The 26,165-nt window shown below is 53.9% G+C and overlaps 1 protein-coding gene across 1 annotated transcript in view; it reads left to right on the top strand.

Annotated features, from left to right (window-relative positions):
- LOC123754488 (serine/threonine-protein kinase NIM1) overlaps window positions 1-26,165 on the top strand; it is a 414,954-nt gene that overhangs the window by 337,023 nt on the left and 51,766 nt on the right. The window contains exons 4-5 of the mRNA XM_045736934.2: window positions 11,315-11,426; window positions 12,845-13,001. Of these exons, the coding sequence (XP_045592890.2) occupies window positions 11,315-11,426; window positions 12,845-13,001 (269 nt within the window). The remainder of the gene's footprint in view (window positions 1-11,314; window positions 11,427-12,844; window positions 13,002-26,165) is intronic.

The following is a 26,165-nucleotide window of genomic DNA, read 5'->3' on the forward strand; positions in this document are numbered from 1 at the left end:
AGACTTAGAGCCAGGAGGAAGAGTGACGAGGCTTAGAGCCAGGAGGAAGAGTGACGAGACTTAGAGCCAGAAGAGTGACGAGGCTTAGAGCCAGGAGGAAGAGTGACGAGACTTAGAGCCAGGAGGAAGAGTGACGAGACTTAGAGCCAGGAGGAAGAGTGACGAGACTTAGAGCCAGAAGAGTGACGAGGCTTAGAGCCAGGAGGAAGAGTGACGAGACTTAGAGCCAGGAGGAAGAGTGACGAGACTTAGAGCCAGGAGGAAGAGTGACGAGACTTAGAGCCAGGAGGAAGAGTGACGAGGCTTAGAGCCAGGAGGAAGAGTGACGAGACTTAGAGCCAGGAGGAAGAGTGACGAGACTTAGAGCCAGGAGGAAGAGTGACGAGACTTAGAGCCAGGAGGAAGAGTGACGAGGCTTAGAGCCAGGAGGAAGAGTGACGAGACTTAGAGCCAGGAGGAAGAGTGACGAGGCTTAGAGCCAGGAGGAAGAGTGACGAGACTTAGAGCCAGGAGGAAGAGTGACGAGGCTTAGAGCCAGGAGAAAGAGTGACGAGGCTTAGAGCCAGGAGAAAGAGTGACGAGGCTTAGAGCCAGGAGGAAGAGTGACGAGGCTTAGAGCCAGAAGGAAGAGTGACGAGACTTAGTGCCAGAAGAGTGACGAGACTTAGAGCCAGAAGGAAGAGTGACGAGACTTAGAGCCAGAAGGAAGAGTGACGAGACTTAGAGCCAGAAGAGTGACGAGACTTAGAGCCAGAAGGAAGAGTGACGAGACTTAGAGCCAGAGGGAAAAGTGACGTGTACATTAGTATACATGTGTACATTAGTATACATGTGTACATTAGTATACATGTGTACATTAGTATACATGTTTACATTAGTATACATGTTTACATTAGTATACATGTTTACATTAGTATACATGTGTACACTATTATACATGTGTACATTAGTATACATGTGTACATTAGTATACATGTGTACACTAGTATACATGTGTACATTAGTATACATGTGTACACTAATATACATGTGTACATTAGTATACTTGTGTACAATAGTATACATGTGTACATTAGTATGCTTGTGTACACTAGTATACATGTGCACACTAGTATACATGTGTACATTATTATACATGTGTACACTAGTATACATGTGTACATTAGCATACATGTTTACATTAGTATACATGTGTACACTAGTATACATGTGTACACAAGTATACATGTGTACACTAGTAAACATGTGTACACTAGTATACATGTGTACATTAGTATACATGTGTACACTAGTATACATGTGTACATTAGTATACATGTGTACATTAGTATACTTGTGTACATTAGTATACTTGTGTACACTAGTATACGTGTATTCACTAGTATACATGTGTACATTAGTATACATGTGTACACTAGTATACATGTGTACATTAGTATACATGTGTACACTAGTACACATGTGTACACTAGTATACACGTGTACATTAGTATACATGTGTACACTAGTATACACGTGTACATTAGTATACATGTGTACACTAGTATACATGTACACTCATATGTATACAAGTGTACATGTATACACTTGTATAAACGAACACCATCGTGCATATTGTGTATACTAGTGTAATATACACATTGTTTGAAATGTACATATTGTATATAGTGCACATATTATACGTAATGAACAAGTGAGAATATACTGGTATACAAGTGCATATTAGTGTGTACATGAGTATACACCTGTATACTAGTGTGCTTATTAGTGTGTATGTTAGTATAAACTGGTGTATACATGTATACTACAATGCATAAAAGTGTACATGTATATTACTGGATACTGGTAGGTGAGTGTGTGTGTACACCGGTGTACATGAGTGTACACCGGTGTACATTAGTGTACATCGGTGAACGGGTCTTGGTGGTGCGTGAGAGGAAGGGAACATATTGGCGGGAAGCTTCTCATCACTTACTGGACGACCAGAGGCCCCGCTCACCCTGGCCTCTGACGGCGACCAGAGGCCCCGCTCACCCTGGCCTCTGACGGCGACCAGAGGCCCCGCTCACCCTGGCCTCTGACGGCGACCAGAGGCCCCGCTCACCCTGGCCTCTGACGGCGACCAGAGGCCCGCTCTACCTGGCCCCTGACGGCGACCAGAGGCCCCGCTCACCCTGGCCTCTGACGGCGACCAGAGGCCCCGCTCACCCTGGCCTCTGACGGCGACCAGAGGCCCCGCTCACCCTGGCCTCTGACGGCGACCAGAGGCCCCGCTCACCCTGGCCTCTGACGGCGACCAGAGGCCCCGCTCACCCTGGCCCCTGACGGCCGACCAGAGGCCCCGCTCACCCTGGCCTCTGACGGCGACCAGAGGCCCCGCTCACCCTGGCCTCTGACGGCGACCAGAGGCCCCGCTCACCCTGGCCTCTGACGGCGACCAGAGGCCCCGCTCACCCTGGCCTCTGACGGCGACCAGAGGCCCCACTCTACCTGGCCTCTGACGGCGACCAGAGGCCCCCGCTCACCCTGGCCTCTGACGGCGACCAGAGGCCCCACTCTACCTGGCCTCAGACGGCGACCAGAGGCCCCACTCTACCTGGCCTCTGACGGCGACCAGAGGCCCCACTCTACCTGGCCTCTGACGGCGACCAGAGGCCCCGCTCGACCTGGCCTCAGACGGCGACCAGAGGCCCCGCTCACCCTGGCCTCTGACGGCGACCAGAGGCCCCGCTCACCCTGGCCTCTGACGGCGACCAGAGGCCCCGCTCACCCTGGCCTCTGACGGCGACCAGAGGCCCCGCTCACCCTGGCCCCTGACGGCGACCAGAGGCCCCGCTCACCCTGGCCTCTGACGGCGACCAGAGGCCCCGCTCGACCTGGCCTCAGACGGCGACCAGAGGCCCCGCTCACCCTGGCCTCTGACGGCGACCAGAGGCCCCGCTCACCCTGGCCTCTGACGGCGACCAGAGGCCCCGCTCACCCTGGCCCCTGACGGCGACCAGAGGCCCCGCTCTACCTGGCCTCTGACGGCGACCAGAGGCCCCGCTCGACCTGGCCTCAGACGGCGACCAGAGGCCCCGCTCACCCTGGCCTCTGACGGCGACCAGAGGCCCCGCTCACCCTGGCCTCTGACGGCGACCAGAGGCCCCGCTCACCCTGGCCTCTGACGGCGACCAGAGGCCCCACTCTACCTGGCCTCTGACGGCGACCAGAGGCCCCGCTCGACCTGGCCTCAGACGGCGACCAGAGGCCCCACTCTACCTGGCCTCTGACGGCGACCAGAGGCCCCGCTCGACCTGGCCTCTGACGGCGACCAGAGGCCCCGCTCCACCTGGCCTCTGACGGCGACCAGAGGCCCCACTCGACCTGGCCTCTGACGGCGACCAGAGGCCACGCTCGACCTGGCCTCAGACGGCGACCAGAGGCCCCGCTCTACCTGGCCTCTGACGGCGACCAGAGGCCCCGCTCCACCTGGCCTCTGACGGCGACCAGAGGCCCCACTCGACCTGGCCTCTGACGGCGACCAGAGGCCCCGCTCTACCTGGCCTCAGACGGCGACCAGAGGCCCCGCTCCACCTGGCCTCTGACGGCGACCAGAGGCCCCACTCGACCTGGCCTCTGACGGCGACCAGAGGCCACGCTCGACCTGGCCTCATGACGGCGACCAGAGGCCCCGCTCTACCTGGCCTCTGACGGCGACCAGAGGCCCCGCTCTACCTGGCCTCTGACGGCGACCAGAGGCCCCACTCGACCTGGCCTCTGACGGCGACCAGAGGCCCCGCTCGACCTGGCCTCTGACGGCGACCAAAATGCCTCTCATTCACCAACAGGAAGTTTGAGTGGCCAGATTAACGAGCATTTGCCCTCAGTTGATGGTTGGCTGTTTGCCGGCTTGATCAACCCGACTTTAATACATGCACCTTGTATATCAGGGACAGGAACCGTCGTTCCCCTGGTGAGAACGACGGTCGTTCTCAAATTCCTCGTCGTTCGGGGAATTCGTGCCGTAGGGGAGCAGGGAGGTGGCGGTGTGACAGGTCTCCTCTGTACTCATCAATGGTGGGTGTTGATGAGTCGGGGAGGGGTAGGGTTACCGCTGCTGGGTATATATTCATGTGACTTGAGTTTCGCTTAATCAGTAGTGGACCCCATACCCATCCTGTGGGTGGTAGTGGACCCCATACCCATCCTGTGGGTGGTAGTGGACCCGTTACTCATCCTGTGGGTGGTAGTGGACCCCATACCCATCCTGTGGGTGGTAGTGGACCCAGTTACTCATCCTGTGGGTGGTAGTGGACCCCATACCCATCCTGTGGGTGGTAGTGGACCCCTTACCCATCCTGTGGGTGGTAGTGGACCCCATACCCATCCTGTGGGTGGTAGTGGACCCCATACCCATCCTGTGGGTGGTAGTAGACCCCCTTACCAATCCTGTGGGTGGTAGTGGACCCCATACCCATCCTGTGGGTGGTAGTGGACACCCATACCCATCCTGTGGGTGGTAGTGGACCCCTTACCCATCCTGTGGGTGGTAGTGGACCCCTTACTCATCCTGTGGGTGGTAGTGGACCCCATACCCATCCTGTGGGTGGTAGTGGACCCCTTACTCATCCTGTGGGTGGTAGTGGACCCCATACCCATCCTGTGGGTGGTAGTGGACCCCTTACTCATCCTGTCGGTGGTAGTGGACCCCATATCCATCCTGTGGGTGGTAGTGGACCCCTTACTCATCCTGTGGGTGGTAGTGGACACCCATACCCATCCTGTGGGTGGTAGTGGACCCCGTACCCATCCTCTGGGTGGCAGTGGACCCCTTACTCATCCTGTGGGTGGTAGTGGACCCCATACCCCCATCCTGTGGGTGGTAGTGGACCCCTTACCCATCCTGTGGGTGGTAGTGGACCCCATACCCATCCTGTGGGTGGTAGTGGACCCCATACCCATCCTGTGGGTGGTAGTGGACCCCATACCCATCCTGTGGGTGGTAGTAGACCCCCTACCCATCCTGTGGGTGGTAGTGGACCCCATACCCATCCTGTGGGTGGTAGTGGACCCCATCCCCATCCTGTGGGTGGTAGTGGACCCCATACCCATCCTGTGGGTGGTAGTGGACCCCATACCCATCCTGTGGGTGGTAGTGGACCCCATACCCATCCTGTGGGTGGTAGTGGACCCCCATACCCATCCTGTGGGTGGTAGTGGACCCCATACCCATCCTGTGGGTGGTAGTGGACCCCATACCCATCCTGTGGGTGGTAGTGGACCCCATACCCATCCTGTGGGTGGTAGTAGACCCCCTTACCAATCCTGTGGGTGGTAGTGGACCCCATACCCATCCTGTGGGTGGTAGTGGACCCCATACCCATCCTGTGGGTGGTAGTGGACCCCATACCCATCCTGTGGGTGGTAGTGGACCCCATACCCATCCTGTGGGTGGTAGTGGACCCCTTACTCATCCTGTGGGTGGTAGTGGACCCCATACCCATCCTGTGGGTGGTAGTGGACCCCTTACTCATCCTGTGGGTGGTAGTGGACCCCATACCCATCCTGTGGGTGGTAGTGGACCCCATACCCATCCTGTGGGTGGTAGTGGACCCGTTACTCATCCTGTGGGTGGTAGTGGACCCCATACCCATCCTGTGGGTGGTAGTGGACCCCTTACCCATCCTGTGGGTGGTAGTGGACCCCATACCTATCCTGTGGGTGGTAGTGGACCCCATACCCATCCTGTGGGTGGTAGTAGACCCCCTTACCAATCCTGTGGGTGGTAGTGGACCCCATACCCATCCTGTGGGTGGTAGTGGACACCCATACCCATCCTGTGGGTGGTAGTGGACCCCCTACCCATCCTGTGGGTGGTAGTGGACCCCTACTCATCCTGTGGGTGGTAGTGGACCCCATACCCATCCTGTGGGTGGTAGTGGACCCCTTACTCATCCTGTGGGTGGTAGTGGACCCCATACCCATCCTGTGGGTGGTAGTGGACCCCTTACTCATCCTGTCGGTGGTAGTGGACCCCATACCCATCCTGTGGGTGGTAGTGGACCCCTTACTCATCCTGTGGGTGGTAGTGGACACCCATACCCATCCTGTGGGTGGTAGTGGACCCCGTACCCATCCTGTGGGTGGCAGTGGACCCCTTACTCATCCTGTGGGTGGTAGTGGACCCCATACCCCCATCCTGTGGGTGGTAGTGGACCCCTTACCCATCCTGTGGGTGGTAGTGGACCCCATACCCATCCTGTGGGTGGTAGTGGACCCCATACCCATCCTGTGGGTGGTAGTGGACCCCATACCCATCCTGTGGGTGGTAGTGGACCCGATACCCATCCTGTGGGTGGTAGTGGACCCCATACCCATCCTGTGGGTGGTAGAGGATCCCATACCCATCCTGTGAGTGGTAGTGGACCCCATACCCATCCTGTGGGTGGTAGTGGACCCATTCCCATCCTGTGGGTGGTAGTGGACCCATACCCATCCTGTGGGTGGTAGTGGACTCCATACTCATCCTGTGGGTGGTAGTGGACCCCATACCCATCCTGTGGGTGGTAGTGGACCCCATACCCATCCTGTGGGTGGTAGAGAACCCCCTACCCATCCTGTGGGTGGTAGTGGACCCCATACCCATCCTGTGGGTGGTAGTGGACCCCTTACCCATCCTGTGGGTGGTAGTGGACCCCATACCCGTCCTGTGGGTGGTAGTGGACCCCATACCCATCCTGTGGGTGGTAGTAGACCCCCTACCCATCCTGTGGGTGGTAGTGGACCCCATACCCATCCTGTGGGTGGTAGTGGACCCCATACTCATCCTGTGGGTGGTATTGGACCCCATACTCATCCTGTGGGTGGTAGTGGACCCCATACCCATCCTGTGGGTGGTAGTGAACCCCATACCCATCCTGTGGGTGGTAGTGGACCCCATACCCATCCTGTGGGTGGTAGTGGACCCCATACCCATCCTGTGGGTGGTAGTGGACCCCATACCCATCCTGTGGGTGGTAGTGGACCCCATACCCATCCTGTGGGTGGTAGTGGACCCCATACCCATCCTGTGGGTGGTAGTGGACCCCATACCCATCCTGGTTGATGGGGTTCTGGGAGTTCTTCTACTCCCCAAGCCCGGCCCGAGGCCAGGCTTGGTATCCTGTGGGTGGTAGTGGACCTCATACCCATCCTGTGGGTGGTAGTGGACCCCATACCCATCCTGTGGGTGGTAGTGGACGCCCATACCCATCCTGTGGGTGGTAGTGAACCCATACCTATCCTTTGGGGGATAGTGAACCCATACTTATCATGTGGGTGATAGTGGACCCATTCCTAATTCACTATCACTACTAGTGAATTTCTATCTTGTAGAGTTACAAGATAGGAATTCCCATTCCTATCTTGTAACTCTATCATCATTACCTAGCCTCAAAACTTTACATTTATCAGCATTAAACTGCATCTGCCAATCTTTTGACCATTTCAAAACCCTATTTTGATCGACTTGAAGTGATAGTGAGTCTTCTTCCGTGTTAATTTCCCTTCTGATTTTTGTATCATCGGCAAATTTGCAAATGTTGCTGCTCAAACCTGAATCTAAATCATTTATATATATATTATAATAACAGAGGTCCCAGGACAGAGCCTTGAGGCACTCCACTTACAACATTATCTCACTCTAACTTGACTCCATTTATACTCTGTTTCCTTTGGTATAGCCATGCCCTAATCCAGCTTAATATAGCACCCCCAATACCTTGCTGTACACGTTCACTGGTACCAAGTGGTATTGGTGGTCACGTTCACCAGTACCAAGTGGTGGTGGTGGTCACGTTCCCCAGTACCAAGTGGTGGTGGTGGTCACGTTCACCAGTACCAAGTGGTGGTGGTGGTCACGTTCACCAGTACCAAGTGGTGGTGGTGGTCACGTTCACCAGTACCAAGTGGTGGTGGTGGTCACGTTCACCAGTACCAAGTGGTGGTGGTGGTCACGTTCACCAGTACCAAGTGGTGGTGGTGGACACGTTCCCCAGTACCAAGTGGTGGTGGTGGACACGTTCACCAGTACCAAGTGGTGGTGGTGGACACGTTCACCAGTACCAAGTGGTGGTGGTCACGTTCCCCAGTACCAAGTGGTGGTGGTGGACACGTTCACCAGTACCAAGTGGTGGTGGTGGTCACGTTCACCAGTACCAAGTGGTGGTGGTGGTCACGTTCCCCAGTACCAAGTGGTGGTGGTGGTCACGTTCACCAGTACCAAGTGGTGGTGGTGGTCACGTTCACCAGTACCAAGTGGTGGTGGTCACGTTCACCAGTACCAAGTGGTGGTGGTGGACACGTTCACCAGTACCAAGTGGTGGTGGTCACGTTCACCAGTACCAAGTGGTGGTGGTGGTCACGTTCACCAGTACCAAGTGGTGGTGGTCACGTTCACCAGTACCAAGTGGTGGTGGTGGACACGTTCACCAGTACCAAGTGGTGGTGGTCACGTTCCCCAGTACCAAGTGGTGGTGGTGGTCACGTTCACCAGTACCAAGTGGTGGTGGTCACGTTTCACCAGTACCAAGTGGTGGTGGTGGTCACGTTCCCCAGTACCAAGTGGTATTGGTAGTCACGTTCCCCAGTACCAAGTGGTGGTGGTGGTCACGTTCACCAGTACCAAGTGGTGGTGGTGGTCACGTTCCCCAGTACCAAGTGGTGGTGGTGGTCACGTTCACCAGTACCAAGTGGTGGTGGTGGTCACGTTCACCAGTACCAAGTGGTGGTGGTGGTCACGTTCACCAGTACCAAGTGGTGGTGGTGGTCACGTTCACCAGTACCAAGTGGTGGTGGTGGTCACATTCACCAGTACCAAGTGGTGGTGGTGGTCACGTTCCCCAGTACCAAGTGGTGGTGGTGGTCACGTTCCCCAGTACCAAGTGGTGTTGGTGGACACGTTCACCAGTACCAAGTGGTGGTGGTGGTCACATTCACCAGTACCAAGTGGTGGTGGTGGTCACGTTCCCCAGTACCAAGTGGTGTTGGTGGACACGTTCACCAGTACCAAGTGGTGTTGGTGGTCACGTTCACCAGTACCAAGTGGTGGTGGTGGTCACGTTCCCCAGTACCAAGTGGTATTGGTGGTCACGTTCCCCAGTACCAAGTGGTGTTGGTGGACACGTTCACCAGTACCAAGTGGTGGTGGTGGTCACATTCACCAGTACCAAGTGGTGGTGGTGGTCACGTTCCCCAGTACCAAGTGGTGTTGGTGGACACGTTCACCAGTACCAAGTGGTGTTGGTGGTCACGTTCACCAGTACCAAGTGGTGGTGGTGGTCACATTCACCAGTACCAAGTGGTGGTGGTGGTCACGTTCCCCAGTACCAAGTGGTGTTGGTGGACACGTTCACCAGTACCAAGTGGTGTTGGTGGTCACGTTCACCAGTACCAAGTGGTGGTGGTGGTCACATTCACCAGTACCAAGTGGTGGTGGTGGTCACGTTCCCCAGTACCAAGTGGTGTTGGTGGACACGTTCACCAGTACCAAGTGGTGTTGGTGGTCACGTTCACCAGTACCAAGTGGTGGTGGTGGTCACATTCACCAGTACCAAGTGGTGGTGGTGGTCACATTCACCAGTACCAAGTGGTGGTGGTGGTCACGTTCCCCAGTACCAAGTGGTGGTGGTGGTCACGTTCACCAGTACCAAGTGGTGGTGGTGGTCACGTTCACCAGTACCAAGTGGTGGTGGTGGTCACGTTCACCAGTACCAAGTGGTATTGGTGGTCACGTTCACCAGTACCAAGTGGTGTTGGTGGTCACGTTCACTGGTACCAAGTGGTGGTGGTGGTCACGTTCACCAGTACCAAGTGGTGGTGGTGGTCACGTTCACCAGTACCAAGTGGTATTGGTGGTCACGTTCCCCAGTACCAAGTGGTGGTGGTGGTCACGTTCACCAGTACCAAGTGGTGGTGGTGGACACGTTCACCAGTACCAAGTGGTGGTGGTGGTCACGTTCACCAGTACCAAGTGGTATTGGTGGTCACGTTCCCCAGTACCAAGTGGTGGTGGTAGTCACGTTCCCCAGTACCAAGTGGTGGTGGTGGACACGTTCACCAGTACCAAGTGGTGGTGGTGGTCACGTTCACCAGTACCAAGTGGTGGTGGTGGTCACGTTCCCCAGTACCAAGTGGTGGTGGTGGACACGTTCACCAGTACCAAGTGGTGGTGGTGGTCACGTTCACCAGTACCAAGTGGTGGTGGTGGACACGTTCACCAGTACCAAGTGGTGTTCTGGGAGGCCTCTGTTGAAGGTTCTCTGGACAGTCACTTGTCCTCAGTGAAGAGGTAAAACAGACTTGTACTCCTGGCTACCTGTCTTCCTGGCTCCACCCTGTGACTCCTGGGGCTCCTCCTGGGGCTCCTCCTGGGGCTCCTCCTGGGCTCCTCCTGGGGCTCCTCCTGGGGCTCCTCCTGGGGCTCCTCCTGGGGCTTCTCCTGGGCTCCTCCTGGGGCTCCTCCTGGGGCTCCTCCTGGGGCTCCTCCTGGGGCTCCTCCTGGGCTCCTCCTGGGGCTCCTCCTGGGGCTCCTCCTGGACTCCTCCTGGGGCTCCTCCTGGGCTCCTCCTGGGGCTCCTCCTGGGGCGCCTCCTGGGGCTCCTCCTGGGCTCCTCCTGGGGCTCCTCCTGGGGCTCCTCCTGGCTCCTCCTGGGGCTCCTCCTGGGGATCCTCCTGGGCTCCTCCTGGGATCCTCTTGGGCTCCACCTGGGGGTCCTCCTGGGGCTCCCGGGGCTCCTTCTGTGCTCCTCCTGGGGCTCCTCCTGGGCTCCTCCTGGGGCTCCTCCTGGGCTCCTCCTGGGGCTCCTCCTGGGGCTCCTCCTGGGCTCCTCCTGGGGCTCCTCCTGGGGCTCCTTCTGGGGCTCCTCCTGGGGCTCCTCCTGGGCTCCTCCTGGGGCTCCTCCTGGGGCTCCTCCTGGGGCTCCTCCTGGGATCCTCTTGGGCTCCACCTGGGGGTCCTCCTGGGGCTCCTGGGGCTCCTTCTATGCTCCTCCTGTGCTCCTCCTGGGCTCCTCCTGGGGCTCCTCCTGGGGCTCCTCCTGGGCTCCTCCTGGGGCTCCTCCTGGGGCTCCTCCTGGGGCTCCTCCTGGGATCCTCTTGGGCTCCACCTTGGGGTCCTCCTGGGGCTCCTGGGGCTCCTTCTATGCTCCTCCTGGGCTCCTCCTGGGGCTCCTCCTGGGGCTCCTGGGAGGCCACATGCCACCAACATGTAATTATCGATACTTTACTATAAAATGCTGAGAATGTAATAGAAGTTTGCGTGTCGCGTGACGGAGGTGTCTCTATCTCCCCTCAGACAAGGTCGCCGTGAAGGTCATCGACAAATCTAAATTGGACCAGAAGACGCAGCGGATGTTAGCGCGGGAGATCTCCAACATGGACGCCGTCGCCCACCCCAACATTATCAGGTGAGCAGGCGGGCGAGGACGGAGACCTGGGAGGGAGACACGTAATATGAAGGAGAGTCGAGACACGAACGAATATATAGGCAGAGAGAGAGAGAGAATGAGGAAGAGCAGAGACTGAGAGAGATAAAAGATAGAAAGAGAGGACACACAGGGAGAGGGGATACATGGAGAGGGTGAGGACACTGGGAGCAGGAACAAGGAGAGTGGGTACAGGGAGAGAGGGGACACAGGGAAAGAGAGGAGATGGGATAGGGAGAGGGATCGAGAGGGAACACAGGTAGTGGAGACAGGGGGGGAGAGGTTGCTACAATATACGTATAAATAAGGGTCATTCACAAGTCAGGAAACCAATCACTATTCTCACCCACCAGTAAATATAATACTTGTGTATTATCAGAAATAAATATCTCTTTGATATCTCCAGAATCAAACTTAATCTGTGTAAACACTCTTTGCAAATAAAGGGACCCAGTCTATGGAACTCACTCCTTAACGAATTGAAAAGCTGTCCAACTTTTGCCTTATTCAAAAACAAAACCAAAGAGTACCTAATTTCATCTTCATAATTTCCTACCTTGTGCTTTAAACTCGCACTGTATGTAGTGCTACCCAATCTCCCAATATATGTACCTAAGCCATACAACTTTACCATTGTAATCATTGATATCATCTGATATCATGGCTGTTATATTGAGTGCAGATTTTACTGCATTATTCCTTGAAATCATCCTCAAATTGTGCTACAATGAACCAGTTGATAACCCTAAAATTTTACCTTAATGTACCTACTAATCTTTGTCATTATTGTGTATTAATCTGATTTTTGTGTATTGTGTCAAATTATTTTACAATGTACCTGTAAACATTGTCAGTTTTGCCTCCCAATGTACCTTCTTGTATATAAATAAATAAATAAATAACTAAATAAATTATATCCCAGCTTCTTGTCCTCATGTCCCAGTTGCTTGTCCTCATATTCTAGCTCCCTATATAGTCCTCATATCCCAGCTCCTCGTCCTCATATCCCAGGTTCTTGTCCTCATATTCCAGCTACTTGTCTTTATATCCTAGCTCCTTGTCCTCATCCCAGCTCCTCGTCCTCATATCCCAGCTCCTTGACCTCGTATCCCAGCTCCTTTCCGTTATATTACAGCTCCTTGTCCTCATATCCCAGGTCCTTGTCCTCATATCCCGGCTCCATGTCCTCATATCCCGGCTCCATGTCCTCATATCCCAGCTCCTCGTCCTCAAATATCCCGGCTCCATGTCCTCATATCCCAGCTCCTTGTCCTCATATCCCGGCTCCATGTCCTCATATCCCAGCTGCTCGTCCTGGTATCCCAGCTGCTATATAGTGATAGTGAGAGGCGTGTGAGGAGGAAGGAGTACAGATCGCGGTGCCATCCGTCCTCCCACAGACTGTTCGAAGTGGTGGAGACACTCTCCAGGATCCACCTGGTGCTGGAGTTCGCGCCCGGCGGAGAACTCTTCAACCGCGTGACGGCCGACGGCCGCCTGCCGGAGAACGACTCCGCTAAGGTCTTCACGCAGGTCCTCTCCGCCGTCACCTATCTGGTGAGTTCGAGGGGTAGAAATAACCTATAAGCTACTCTTTTCTTTTGAGATGTACTTCCTTTTTCTCAGTAAGCGTACTTGAACTTGGACTTGGTTAGTTTCCCCTTAACTGAAGCCAGGATTCAGCCAGCATTTACGTTTTCTCTTATGAAAGCTGAGCGTCTATTCTCCGTCATGGGGGACTTTGTTTACATTTATTAGACAGTTTGCAACTTAAAAATTGTTGTAAATGACAGTTTATAACGTGGAAATTGTTGTAAATGACAGTTTACAACGTGGAAATTGTTGTAAATGACAGTTTACAACGTGGAAATTGTTGTAAATGACAGTTTACAACGTGGAAATTGTTGTAAATGACAGTTTACAACGTGGAAATTGTTGTAAATGACAGTTTACAACGTGGAAATTGTTGTAAATGACAGTTTACAACGTGGAAATTGTTGTAAATGACAGTTTACAACGTGGAAATTGTTGTAATTATAAACAGTTATAATTTATAACATTATAATTTATAAACAGTTATAAATTATAAACAACTTCGTAGTGCTTCGGAGCTAATAAATTGTGTAATAAATGTTAACAAAGCCGCCAAGTTTGAGGAAAGATGTACAGGCTTCGTATGTGGACACGTAAAGGCTTAATCATTAGTATCTCCTGCAGGTGTCTGCCTTATGGCTTGGTCACAGATGTTCATTCTTTCCAGGACGACTTATCATATTGCCTGGGAACTTAAACTGCTTATGTCTAACTAGGAACTTAGAATGTTTAAGTCTAACTAGGAACTTAAACTGCTTGAGTCTAACTTGGAACTTAGAGTGTGAGCAAAAGTCTGCGTGTTACCCATATGCTGTTGGCCACATTTGGTTGTAAACCGATTTGTTGGTCGTGATCCAGGGTAAAACTAGTAGGGTAAGGCTTACCATGAACTATGGGAAGGGAAAGCTCTCAGCCTGCTAACAGGAGTCAGCAGTCGTCTGCTCCTGTACCCTCCTGGGTAAAACTAGTAGGGTAAGGCTTACCATGAACTATGGGAAGGGAAAGCTCTCAGCCAGCTAACAGGAGTCAGCAGTCGTCTGCTCCTGTACCCTCCTGTGTAAAACTAGTAGGGTAAGGCTTACCATGAACTATGGGAAGGGAAAGCTCTCAGCCAGCTAACAGGAGTCAGCAGTCGTCTGCTCCTGTACCCTCCTGTGTAAAACTAGTAGGGTAAGGCTTACCATGAACTATGGGAAGGGAAAGCTCTCAGCCAGCTAACAGGAGTCAGCAGTCGTCTGCTCCTGTACCCTCCTGTGTAAAACTAGTAGGGTAAGGCTTACCATGAACTATGGGAAGGGAAAGCTCTCAGCCAGCTAACAAGAGTCAGCAGTCGTGTACATTATGTTAATTAAAGTCAACGTCAGTAACGTCGAGACAACGTCAGTAACGTCGAGACAACGTCAGCAACGTCGAGACAACGTCAGCAACGTCGAGACAACGTCAGTTACGTCGAGACAACGTCAGTTACGTCGAGACAACGTCAGTTACGTCGAGACAACGTCAGTTACGTCGAGACAACGTCAGTAACGTCGAGACAACGTCAATAACGTCGAGACAACGTCACTAACGTCGAGTCAACGTCAGTAACGTCGAGACAACGTCAATAACGTCGAGACAACGTCAATAACGTCAGGTAACTTGTGCTCGAAGGTATATAGTGTTGTATAATATTGTGTATACGGGACCAGAAAGTGTGTATACGGGACCAGAAAGTGTGTATACGGGACCAGAAAGTGTGTATACGGGACCAGAAAGTGTGTATACGGGACTAGAAAGTGTGTATACGGGACTAGAAAGTGTGAATACGGGACCAGAAAGTGTGTATACGGGACCAGAAAGTGTGTATACGGGACCAGAAAGTGTGTATACGGGACCAGAAAGTGTGTATACGGGACCAGAAAGTGTGTATACGGGACCAGAAAGTGTGTATACGGGACTAGAAAGTGTGTATACGGGACTAGAAAGTGTGAATACGGGACCAGAAAGTGTGTATACGGGACCAGAAAGTGTGTATACGGACCAGAAAGTGTGTATACGGGACCAGAAAGTGTGTATACGGGACCAGAAAGTGTGTATACGGGACCAGAAAGTGTGTATACGGGACCAGAAAGTGTGTATACGGGACTAGAAAGTGTGTATACGGGACTAGAAAGTGTGAATACGGGACCAGAAAGTGTGTATACGGGACCAGAAAGAGTGTATACGGACCAGAAAGTGTGTATACGGGACCTTAAAGTGTGTATACGGGACCAGAAAGTGAGTATACGGGACCAGAAAGTGTGTATACGGGACTTGAAAGTGTGTATACGGGACCAGAAAGTTTGTATACGGGACCAGAGTGTATACGGGACCAGAAAGTTTGTATACGGGACTAGAAAGTGTGTATACGGGACCAGAAAGTGTGTATACGGGACCAGAAAGTGTGTATACGGGACCAGAAAGTTTGTATACGGGACCAGAAAGTGTGTATACGGGACCAGAAAGTTTGTATACGGGACTAGAAAGTGTGTATACGGGACCAGAGAGAGTGTATACGGGACCAGAAAGTGTGTATACGGGACCAGAAAGTGTGTATACGGGCCTAGAAAGTGTGTATACGGGACTAGAAAGTGTGTATACGGGACTGGAAAGTGTGTATACGGGACCAGAAAGAGTGTATACGGGACCAGAGAGTGTGTATACGGGACCAGAAAGAGTGTATACGGGACCAGAAAGTGTGTATACGGGACCAGAAAGTCAGTATACGGGACCAGAAAGTGTGTATACGGGACCAGAAAGAGTGTATACGGGACCAGAAAGTGTGTATACGGGACCAGAAAGTGAGTTTACGGGACCTGAAAGTGTGTATACGGGACCAGAAAGTGTGTATACGGGACCAGAAAGAGTGTATACGGGACCAGAAAGTTTGTATACGGGACTAGAAGGTGTGTATACGGGACCAGAAAGAGTATATACGGGAACAGAAAGTGTGTATACGGGACCAGAAAGTGTGTATACGGGCCTAGAAAGTGTGTATACGGGACTAGAAAGTGTGTATACGGGACTAGAAAGTGTGTATATGGGACTAGAAAGTGTGTATACGGGACCAGAAAGTGTGTATACGGGACCAGAAAGTGTGTATACGGGACCAGAAAGTGTGTATACGGGATCAGAAAGAGTGTATACGGGACCAGAAAGTGTATACGGGACCAGAAAGAGTGTATACGGGACCAGAAAGTGTGTATACGGGATCAGAAAGAGTGTATACGGGACCAGAAAGAGTGTATACGGGACCAGAAAGAGTGTATACGGGACCAGAAAGTGTGTATACGGGAACTGGAAGAGTGTAAACGGGACCAGAAAGTGTGTATACGGGATCAGAAAGAGTGTATACGGGACCAGAAAGTGTGTATACGGGACCTGGAAGAGTGTATACGGGACCAGAAAGTGTGTATACGGGACAGAAAGTGTGTATACGGGACCAGAAAGTGTGTATACGGGACCAGAAAGTGTGTATACGGGACAGAAAGTGTGTATACGGAACCAGAAAGAGTGTATACGAGACCAGAAAGTGTGTATACGGGACCAGAAAGAGTGTATACGGGACCAGAAAGAGTGTATACGGGACCAGAAAGAGTGTATACGGGACCAGAAAGTGTGTATACGGGACCAGAAAGAGTGTATACGGGACCAGAAAGAGTGTATACGGGACCAGAAAGAGTGAATACTGGACCAGTAAGAGTGTATACGGGACCAGAAAGAGTGAATACGGGACCAGAAAGAGTGTATACGGGACCAGAAAGTGTGTATACGGGACCAGAAAGTTTGTATACGGGACCAGTAAGAGTGTATACGGGACCAGAAATAGTGTATACGGGACCAGAAAGTGTGTATACGGGACCAGAAAGAGTGTATACGGGACCAAAAAGAGTGTATACGGGACCAGAAAGAGTGTACACGGGACCAGAAAGAGTGTACACGGGACCAGAAAGAGTGTATACGGGACCAGAAAGTGTGTATACGGGACCAGAAAGTGTGTATACGGGACCAGAAAGTGTGTATACGGGACCAGAAAGTGTGCATACGGGACCAGAAAGTGTGTATACGGGGCCAGAAAGTGTGTATACGGGGCCAGAAAGAGTGCATACGGGACCAGAGTGTATACGGGACCAGAAAGAGTGTATACGGGACCAGAAAGTGTGTATACGGGACCAGAAAGAGTGTATACGGGACCAGAAAGAGTGCATACGGGACCAGAAAGAGTGAATACGGGAACAGTAAGAGTGTATACGGGACCAGAAAGAGTGAATACGGGACCAGAAAGAGTGTATACGGGACCAGAAAGTGTGTATACGGGACCATAAAGTTTGTATACGGGACCAGAAAGAGTGAATACGGGACCAGAAAGAGTGTATACGGGACCAGAAAGTGTGTATACGGGACCAGAAAGTTTGTATACGGGACCAGTAAGAGTGTATACGGGACCAGAAATAGTGTATACGGGACCAGAAAGTGTGTATACGGGACCAGAAAGAGTGTATACGGGACCAAAAAGAGTGTATACTGGACCGGAAAGAGTGTACACGGGACCAGAAAGAGTGTATACGGGACCAGAAAGTGTGTATACGGGACCAGAAAGTGTGTATACGGGACCAGAAAGTGTGTATACGGGACCAGAAAGTGTGTATACGGGACCAGAAAGTGTGTATACGGGACCAGAAAGTGTGTATACGGGACCAGAAAGTATGTATACGGGACCAAAAAGTGTATACGGGACCAGAAAGTGTGTATACGGGGCCAGAAAGAGTGCATACGGGACCAGAATGTATACGGGACCAGAAAGAGTGTATACGGGACCAGAAAGAGTGTATACGGGACCAGAAAGAGTGTATACGGGACCAGAAAGTGTGTATACGGGGCCAGAAAGAGTGTATACGGGACCAGAAAGAAGGCAAGAACCAAAACAGTATTCTTAGGCCTATGCATTAGGCTGCGAGCAGCCGCGTCCAACAGCCTGGTTGATCAGACATTTAACCAGGCCAGAGACCGGGCCGCGGGGATCTTGATCCCCGGAATCAGGTGAGGTGAGGACAAGGAGCTGGAATACGAGGACAAGGAGCTCAGATAACTTACACCATGGAGGATCGAACTCCGACCCTGCACTCAGCCACCTCATCGCTCTACCGACCATACCAAACGATTGAGAGGAAGAAACTGTCGAGTGATTTCGACCCCTTGTCCCACACCCTCGTGTTGGTGGACAGTTAAATATGAATCACGGCAGGTTTCCAGAACGATATTGACCAGACCCACAAGGAAGTGATAGCCAAGATGGCGGAAGCCGCCGGGATAACATACTAGCGTTCATTTACCTGAGTGGAAGGTGTTAACAGCGTTCATTTACCTGAGTGGAAGGTGTTAACAGCGTTCCAAGTTGCTGTAAAGTGCTCACTCAGAAACTTTTACGTGTCTAAGAGCCCCTGCAGCAGGCGGACCAACCTGGGGCCCTGAATGGCTACAAAGTTTTGTGTTGACGTGAGTCAAGGCCAATATATCCCCCAGTGTCCACCATATTGATGACTGGCGGCACTTCCATGTTGACGGCGCTGAGTTAGTGTTGATCTTGGACATTACGGCCCCTCACATTGATGTCTCTTGACTGTTGGAGTTTTTTGTTGATGTATTGACTAATTTGGTGATTGTTACACTTATATCTGATGTTGAAGGTTGTGTTGGTGGTGTGTGTGTGGTACAGTGTACCTGCAGCTGCTGGGTGTTGGTGGTGTGTGTGTGGTACAGTGTACCTGCAGCTGCTGGGTGTTGGTGGGGTGTGTGGTACAGTGTACCTGCAGCTGCTGGGTGTTGGTGGTGTGTGTGTGTGGTACAGTGTACCTGCAGCTGCTGGGTGTTGGTGGTGTGTGTGTGGTACAGTGTACCTGCAGCTGCTGGGTGTTGGTGGGGTGTGTGGTACAGTGTACCTGCAGCTGCTGGGTGTTGGTGGTGTGTGTGTGTGGTACAGTGTACCTGCAGCTGCTGGGTGTTGGTGGTGTGTGTGTGGTACAGTGTACCTGCAGCTGCTGGGTGTTGGTGGGGTGTGTGGTACAGTGTACCTGCAGCTGCTGGGTGTTGGTGGGGTGTGTGGTACAGTGTACCTGCAGCTGCTGGGTGTTGGTGGGGTGTGTGTGGTACAGTGTACCTGCAGCTGCTGGGTGTTGGTGGTGTGTGTGTGGTACAGTGTACCTGCAGCTGCTGGGTGTTGGTGGTGTGTGTGGTACAGTGTACCTGCAGCTGCTGGGTGTTGGTGGGGTGTGTGGTACAGTGTACCTGCAGCTGCTGGGTGTTGGTGGGGTGTGTGTGGTACAGTGTACCTGCAGCTGCTGGGGTGTGGTACAGTGTACCTGCAGCTGCTGGGTGTTGCTGGGGTGTGGTACAGTGTACCTGCAGCTGCTGGGTGTTGGTGGTGTGTGTGGTACAGTGTACCTGCAGCTGCTGGGTGTTGGTGGGGTGTGTGGTACAGTGTACCTGCAGCTGCTGGGTGTTGGTGGTGTGTGTGTGGTACAGTGTACCTGCAGCTGCTGGGTGTTGGTGGTGTGTGTGTGTGGTACAGTGTACCTGCAGCTGCTGGGTGTTGGTGGTGTGTGTGGTACAGTGTACCTGCAGCTGCTGGGTTTTGGTGGTGGTGTGTGTGTGTGGTACAGTGTACCTGCAGCTGCTGTTTGTTGGTGGTGTGTGTGTGTGGTACAGTGTACCTGCAGCTGCTGGGTGTTGGTGGGGTGTGTGGTACAGTGTACCTGCAGCTGCTGGGTGTTGCTTGTGTGTGGTACAGTGTACCTGCAGCTGCTGGGTGTTGGTGTGTGTGGTACAGTGTACCTGCAGCTTCTGGGGTGTGGTACAGTGTACCTGCAGCTGCTGGGGTGTGGTACAGTGTACCTGCAGCTGCTGGGTGTTGGTGGTGTGTGTGTGTGGTACAGTGTACCTGCAGCTGCTGGGTGTTGGTGGGGTGTGTGGTACAGTGTACCTGCAGCTGCTGGGTGTTGGTGGTGTGTGTGTGTGGTACAGTGTACCTGCAGCTGCTGGGTGTTGGTGGGGTGTGTGGTACAGTGTACCTGCAGCTGCTGGGTGTTGGTGGTGTGTGTGTGTGGTACAGTGTACCTGCAGCTGCTGGGTGTTGGTAGTGTGTGGTACAGTGTACCTGCAGCTGCTGGGTGTTGCTGGGGTGTGGTACAGTGTACCTGCAGCTGCTGGGTGTTGGTGGTGTGTGTGGTACAGTGTACCTGCAGCTGCTGGGTGTTGGTGGTGTGTGTGGTACAGTGTACCTGCAGCTGCTGGGGTGTGGTACAGTGTACCTGCAGCTGCTGGGGTGTGGTACAGTGTACCTGCAGCTGCTGAGGTGTGGTACAGTGTACCTGCAGCTGCTGGGGTGTGGTACAGTGTACCTGCAGCTGCTGGGTGTTGCTTGTGTGTGGTACAGTGTACCTGCAGCTGCTGGGTGTTGGTGGTGTGTGTGTGGTACAGTGTACCTGCAGCTGCTGGGTGTTGGTGGTGTGTGTGTGGTACAGTGTACCTGCAGCTGCTGGGTGTTGGTAGGGTGTGTGGTACAGTGTATCTACAGCTGCTGGGTATTGGTGGGGTGTGTGGTACAGTGTACCTGCAGCTGCTGGGTGTTGCTGGGGTGTGGTACAGTGTACCTGCAGCTGCTGGGTGTTGGTGGTGTGTGTGGTACAGTGTACCTGCAGCTGCTGGGTGTTGGTGGTGTGTGTGTGGTACAGTGTACCTGCAGCTGCTGGGTGTTGGTGATGTGTGTGGTACAGTGTACCTGCAGCTGCTAAGTGTTGCTGGGGTGTGTGTGGTACAGTGTACCTGCAACTGCTGGGTGTTGGTGGTGTGTGTGGTACAGTGTACCTGCAGCTGCTGGGTGTTGGTCGTGTGTGTGTGGTACAGTGTACCTGCAGCTGCTGGGTGTTGGTGGTGTGTGGTACTGTGTACCTGCAGCTGCTGGGTGTTAATGGTGTGTGGTACAGTGTACCTGCAGCTACTGGGTGTTGGTGGGGGGTGTGGTACAGTGTATCTGCAGCTGCTGGGTATTGGTGGGGTGTGTGGTACAGTGTACCTGCAGATGCTGGGTGTTGCTGGTGTGTGGTACAGTGCGCCTGCAGCTGCTGGGGTGTTGGTGGGGTGCGTGGTACAGTGTACCTGCAGCTGCTGGATGTTGGTGGTGTGTGTGTGTGTGGTACAGTGTACCTGCAGCTGCTAAATGTTGGTGGTGTGTGTGTGGTACAGTGTACCTGCAGCTGCTGGGTGTTAATGGTGTGTGGTACAGTGTACCTGCAGCTGCTGGGTGTTGGTGGGGGGTGTGGTACAGTGTATCTGCAGCTGCTGGGTATTGGTGGGGTGTGTGGTACAGTGTACCTGCAGATGCTGGGTGTTGCTGGTGTGTGGTACAGTGCACCTGCAGCTGCTGGGGTGTTGGTGGGGAGCGTGGTACAGTGTACCTGCAGCTGCTGGATGTTGGTGGTGTGTGTATGTTGTACAGTGTACCTGCAGCTGCTAAATGTTGGTGGTGTGTGTGTGGTACAGTGTACCTGCAGCTGCTGGGTGTTGGTGATGTGTGTGGTACAGTGTACCTGCAGCTGCTAAGTGTTGCTGGGGTGTGTGTGGTACAGTGTACCTGCAACTGCTGGGTGTTGGTGGTGTGTGTGGTACAGTGTACCTGCAGCTGCTGGGTGTTGGTCGTGTGTGTGTGGTACAGTGTACCTGCAGCTGCTGGGTGTTGGTGGTGTGTGGTACTGTGTACCTGCAGCTGCTGGGTGTTAATGGTGTGTGGTACAGTGTACCTGCAGCTGCTGGGTGTTGGTGGGGGGTGTGGTACAGTGTATCTGCAGCTGCTGGGTATTGGTGGGGTGTGTGGTACAGTGTACCTGCAGATGCTGGGTGTTGCTGGTGTGTGGTACAGTGCACCTGCAGCTGCTGGGGTGTTGGTGGGGTGCGTGGTACAGTGTACCTGCAGCTGCTGGATGTTGGTGGTGTGTGTGTGTGGTACAGTGTACCTGCAGCTGCTAAATGTTGGTGGTGTGTGTGTGGTACAGTGTACCTGCAGCTGCTGGGTGTTGGTGGTGTGTGGTACAGTGTACCTGCAGCTGCTGGGTGTTAATGGTGTGTGGTACAGTGTACCTGCAGCTGCTGGGTGTTGGTGGGGGGTGTGGTACAGTGTATCTGCAGCTGCTGGGTATTGGTGGGGTGTGTGGTACAGTGTACCTGCAGATGCTGGGTGTTGCTGGTGTGTGGTACAGTGCACCTGCAGCTGCTGGGGTGTTGGTGGGGAGCGTGGTACAGTGTACCTGCAGCTGCTGGATGTTGTTGGTGTGTGTAAGTGGTACAGTGTACCTGCAGCTGCTAAATGTTGGTGGTGTGTGTGTGGTACAGTGTACCTGCAGCTGCTGGGTGTTGGTGGTGTGTGGTACAGTGTACCTGCAGCTGCTGGGGTGTTGGTGGGGGGTGTGGTACAGTGTACCTGCAGCTGCTGGGTGTTGGTGGTGTGTGGTACAGTGTACCTGCAGCTGCTGGGTGTTGGTGGTGTGTGGTACAGTGTACCTGCAGCTGATAGGGTGTTGGTGGGGGTGTGGTACAGTGTACCTGCAGCTGCTGGGTGTTGGTGGTGTGTGGTACAGTGTACCTACAGCTGCTGGGTGTTGCTGGGGTGTGTGGTACAGAGTACCTACAGCTGATGGGTGTTGCTGGGGTGTGTGGTACAGTGTACCTGCAGCTGCTGGGGTGTTGGTGGGGTGCGTGGTACAGTGTACCTGCAGCTGCTGGATGTTGGTGGTGTGTGTGTGGTACAGTGTACCTGCAGCTGCTAAATGTTGGTGGTGTGTGTGTGGTACAGTGTACCTGCAGCTGCTGGGTGTTGGTGGTGTGTGGTACAGTGTACCTGCAGCTGCTGGGGTGTTGGTGGGGGGTGTGGTACAGTGTACCTGCAGCTGCTGGGTGTTGGTGGTGTGTGGTACAGTGTACCTACAGCTGCTGGGTGTTGCTGGGGTGTGTGATACAGTGTACCTATAGCTGCTGGGTGTTGCTGGGGTGTGTGGTACAGTGTACCTGCAGCTGCTGGGTGTTGGTGGTGTGTGTGGTACAGTGTACCTGCAGCTGCTGGGTGTTGGTGGTGTGTGGTACAGTGTACCTGAAGCTGCTGGGTGTTGGTGGTGTGTGTGGTACAGTGTACCTGAAGCTGCTAAGTGTTGCTGGGGTGTGTGTGGTACAGTGTACCTGCAACTGCTGGGTGTTGGTGGTGTGTGTGGTACAGTGTACCTGCAACTGCTGGGTGTTGGTGGTGTGTGTGTGGTACAGTGTACCTGCAACTGCTGGGTGTTGGTGGTGTGTGTGGTACAGTGTACCTGCAGCTGCTGGGTGTTGGTGGTGTGTGTGTGGTACATTGTACCTGCAGCTGCTGGGTGTTGATGGTGTGTGGTACAGTGTACCTGCAGCTGCTGGGTGTTAATGGTGTGTGGTACAGTGTACCTGCAGCTGCTTGGTGTTGGTGGGGGGTGTGGTACAGTGTACCTGCAGCTGTTGGGTGTTGATGGTGTGTGGTACAGTGTACCTGCAGCTGCTGGGTATTGCTGGGGTGTGTGGTACAGTGTACCTGCAACTGCTGGGTGTTGCTGGGTGTGGTACAGTGTATCTGCAGCTGCTGGGTGTTGGTGATGTGTGTGTGGTACAGTGTACCTGCAGCTGCTGGGTGTTGGTGGTGTATGTGTGGTACAGTGTACCTGCAGCTGCTGGGTGTTGGTGGTGTGTGTGTGGTACAGTGTACCTGCAGCTGCTGGATGTTGGTGGTGTGTGTGTGGTACAGTGTACCTGCAGCTGCTGGATGTTGGTGGTGTGTGTATGGTACAGTGTACCTGCTGCTGCTGGGTGTTGGTGGTGTGTGTGTGGTACAGTGTACCTGCAGCTGCTGGGTATTGCTGGGGTGTGTGGTACAGTGTACCTGCAGCTGCTGGGTGTTGCTGGGGTGTGTGTGGTACAGTGTACCTGCAGCTGCTGGGTATTGCTGGGGTGTGTGGTACAGTGTACCTGCAGCTGCTGGGTGTTGCTGGGGTGTGTGGTACAGTGTACCTGCAGCTGCTGGGTGTTGCTGGGGTGTGTGTGGTACAGTGTACCTGCAGCTGCTGGGTGTTGCTGGGGGTGTGTGGTACAGTGTACCTGCAGCTGCTGGGGGGGTGTGGTACAGTGTACCTGCAGCTGCTTGGTGTTGCTGGGGTGTGTGTGGTACAGTGTACCTGCAGCTGCTGGGTGTTGCTGGTGTGTGTGGTACAGTGTACCTGCAGTTGCTGGGTGTTGCTGGGGTGTGTGGTACAGTGTACCTGCAGCTGCTGGGTGTTGCTGGGGTGTGTGGTACAGTGTGCCTGCAGCTGCTGGGTGTTGCTGGGGTGTGTGGTACAGTGTACCTGCAGCTGCTGGGTGTTGCTGGGGTGTGTGGTACAGTGTACCTGCAGCTGCTGGGTGTTGCTGGGGTGTGTGTGGTACAGTGTACCTGCAGCTGCTGGGTGTTGGTGGTGTGTGTGTGGTACAGTGTACCTGCAGCTGCTAGGTGTTGCTGGGGTGTGGTACAGTGTACCTGCAGCTGCTGGGTGTTGCTGGGGTATGGTACAGTGTACCTGCAGCTGCTGGGTGTTGCTGGGGTGTGGTACAGTGTACCTGCAGCTGCTGGGTGTTGCTGGGGTGTGGTACAGTGTACCTGCAGCTGCTGGGTGTTGCTGGGGTGTGTGGTACAGTGTACCTGCAGCTGCTGGGTGTTGCTGGGGTGTGGTACAGTGTACCTGCAGCTGCTGGGTGTTGCTGGGGTGTGTGGTACAGTGTACCTGCAGCTGCTGGGTGTTGCTAGGGTGTGTGGTACAGTGTACCTGCAGCTGCTGGGTGTTGCTGGGGTGTGGTACAGTGTACCTGCAGCTGCTGGGTGTTGCTGGGGTGTGTGGTACAGTGTACCTGCAGCTGCTGGGTGTTGCTGGGGTGTGGTACAGTGTGCCTGCAGCTGCTGGGTGTTGCTGGGGTGTGTGGTACAGTGTACCTGCAGCTGCTGGGTGTTGGTGGTGTGTGTGTGGTACAGTGTATCTGCAACTGCTGGGTGTTGCTGGGTGTGGTACAGTGTATCTGCAGCTGCTGGGTGTTGGTGATGTGTGTGTGGTACAGTGTATCTGCAGCTGCTGGGTGTTGGTGATGTGTGTGTGGTACAGTGTACCTGCAGCTGGTGGGTGTTGGTGGTGTGTGTGTGGTACAGTGTACCTGCAGCTGCTGGGTGTTGGTGGTGTGTGTGTGGTACAGTGTACCTGCAGCTGCTGGATGTTGGTGGTGTGTGTGTGGTACAGTGTACCTGCAGCTGCTGGATGTTGGTGGTGTGTGTATGGTACAGTGTACCTGCTGCTGCTGGGTGTTGGTGGTGTGTGTGTGGTACAGTGTACCTGCAGCTGCTGGGTATTGCTGGGGTGTGTGGTACAGTGTACCTACAGCTGCTGGGTGTTGCTGGGGTGTGTGTGGTGCAGTGTACCTGCAGCTGCTGGGTATTGCTGGGGTGTGTGGTACAGTGTACCTGCAGCTGCTGGGTGTTGCTGGGGTGTGTGGTACAGTGTACCTGCAGCTGCTGGGTGTTGCTGGGGTGTGTGTGGTACAGTGTACCTGCAGCTGCTGGGTGTTGCTGGGGGTGTGTGGTACAGTGTACCTGCAGCTGCTGGGGGGGTGTGGTACAGTGTACCTGCAGCTGCTGGGTGTTGCTGGGGTGTGTGTGGCACAGTGTACCTGCAGCTGCTTGGTGTTGCTGGGGTGTGTGTGGTACAGTTTACCTGCAGCTGCTGGGTGTTGCTGGTGTGTGTGGTACAGTGTACCTGCAGCTGCTGGGTGTTGCTGGGGTGTGTGGTACAGTGTACCTGCAGCTGCTGGGTGTTGCTGGGGTGTGTGGTACAGTGTGCCTGCAGCTGCTGGGTGTTGCTGGGGTGTGTGGTACAGTGTACCTGCAGCTGCTGGGTGTTGCTGGGGTGTGTGGTACAGTGTACCTGCAGCTGCTGGGTGTTGCTGGGGTGTGTGGTACAGTGTACCTGCAGCTGCTGGGTGTTGTTGGGGTGTGGTACAGTGTACCTGCAGCTGCTGGGTGTTGTTGGG

This window comes from Procambarus clarkii, chromosome 18 (genome assembly GCF_040958095.1).
Source record: "Procambarus clarkii isolate CNS0578487 chromosome 18, FALCON_Pclarkii_2.0, whole genome shotgun sequence".
Taxonomy (NCBI): domain Eukaryota; kingdom Metazoa; phylum Arthropoda; class Malacostraca; order Decapoda; family Cambaridae; genus Procambarus; species Procambarus clarkii.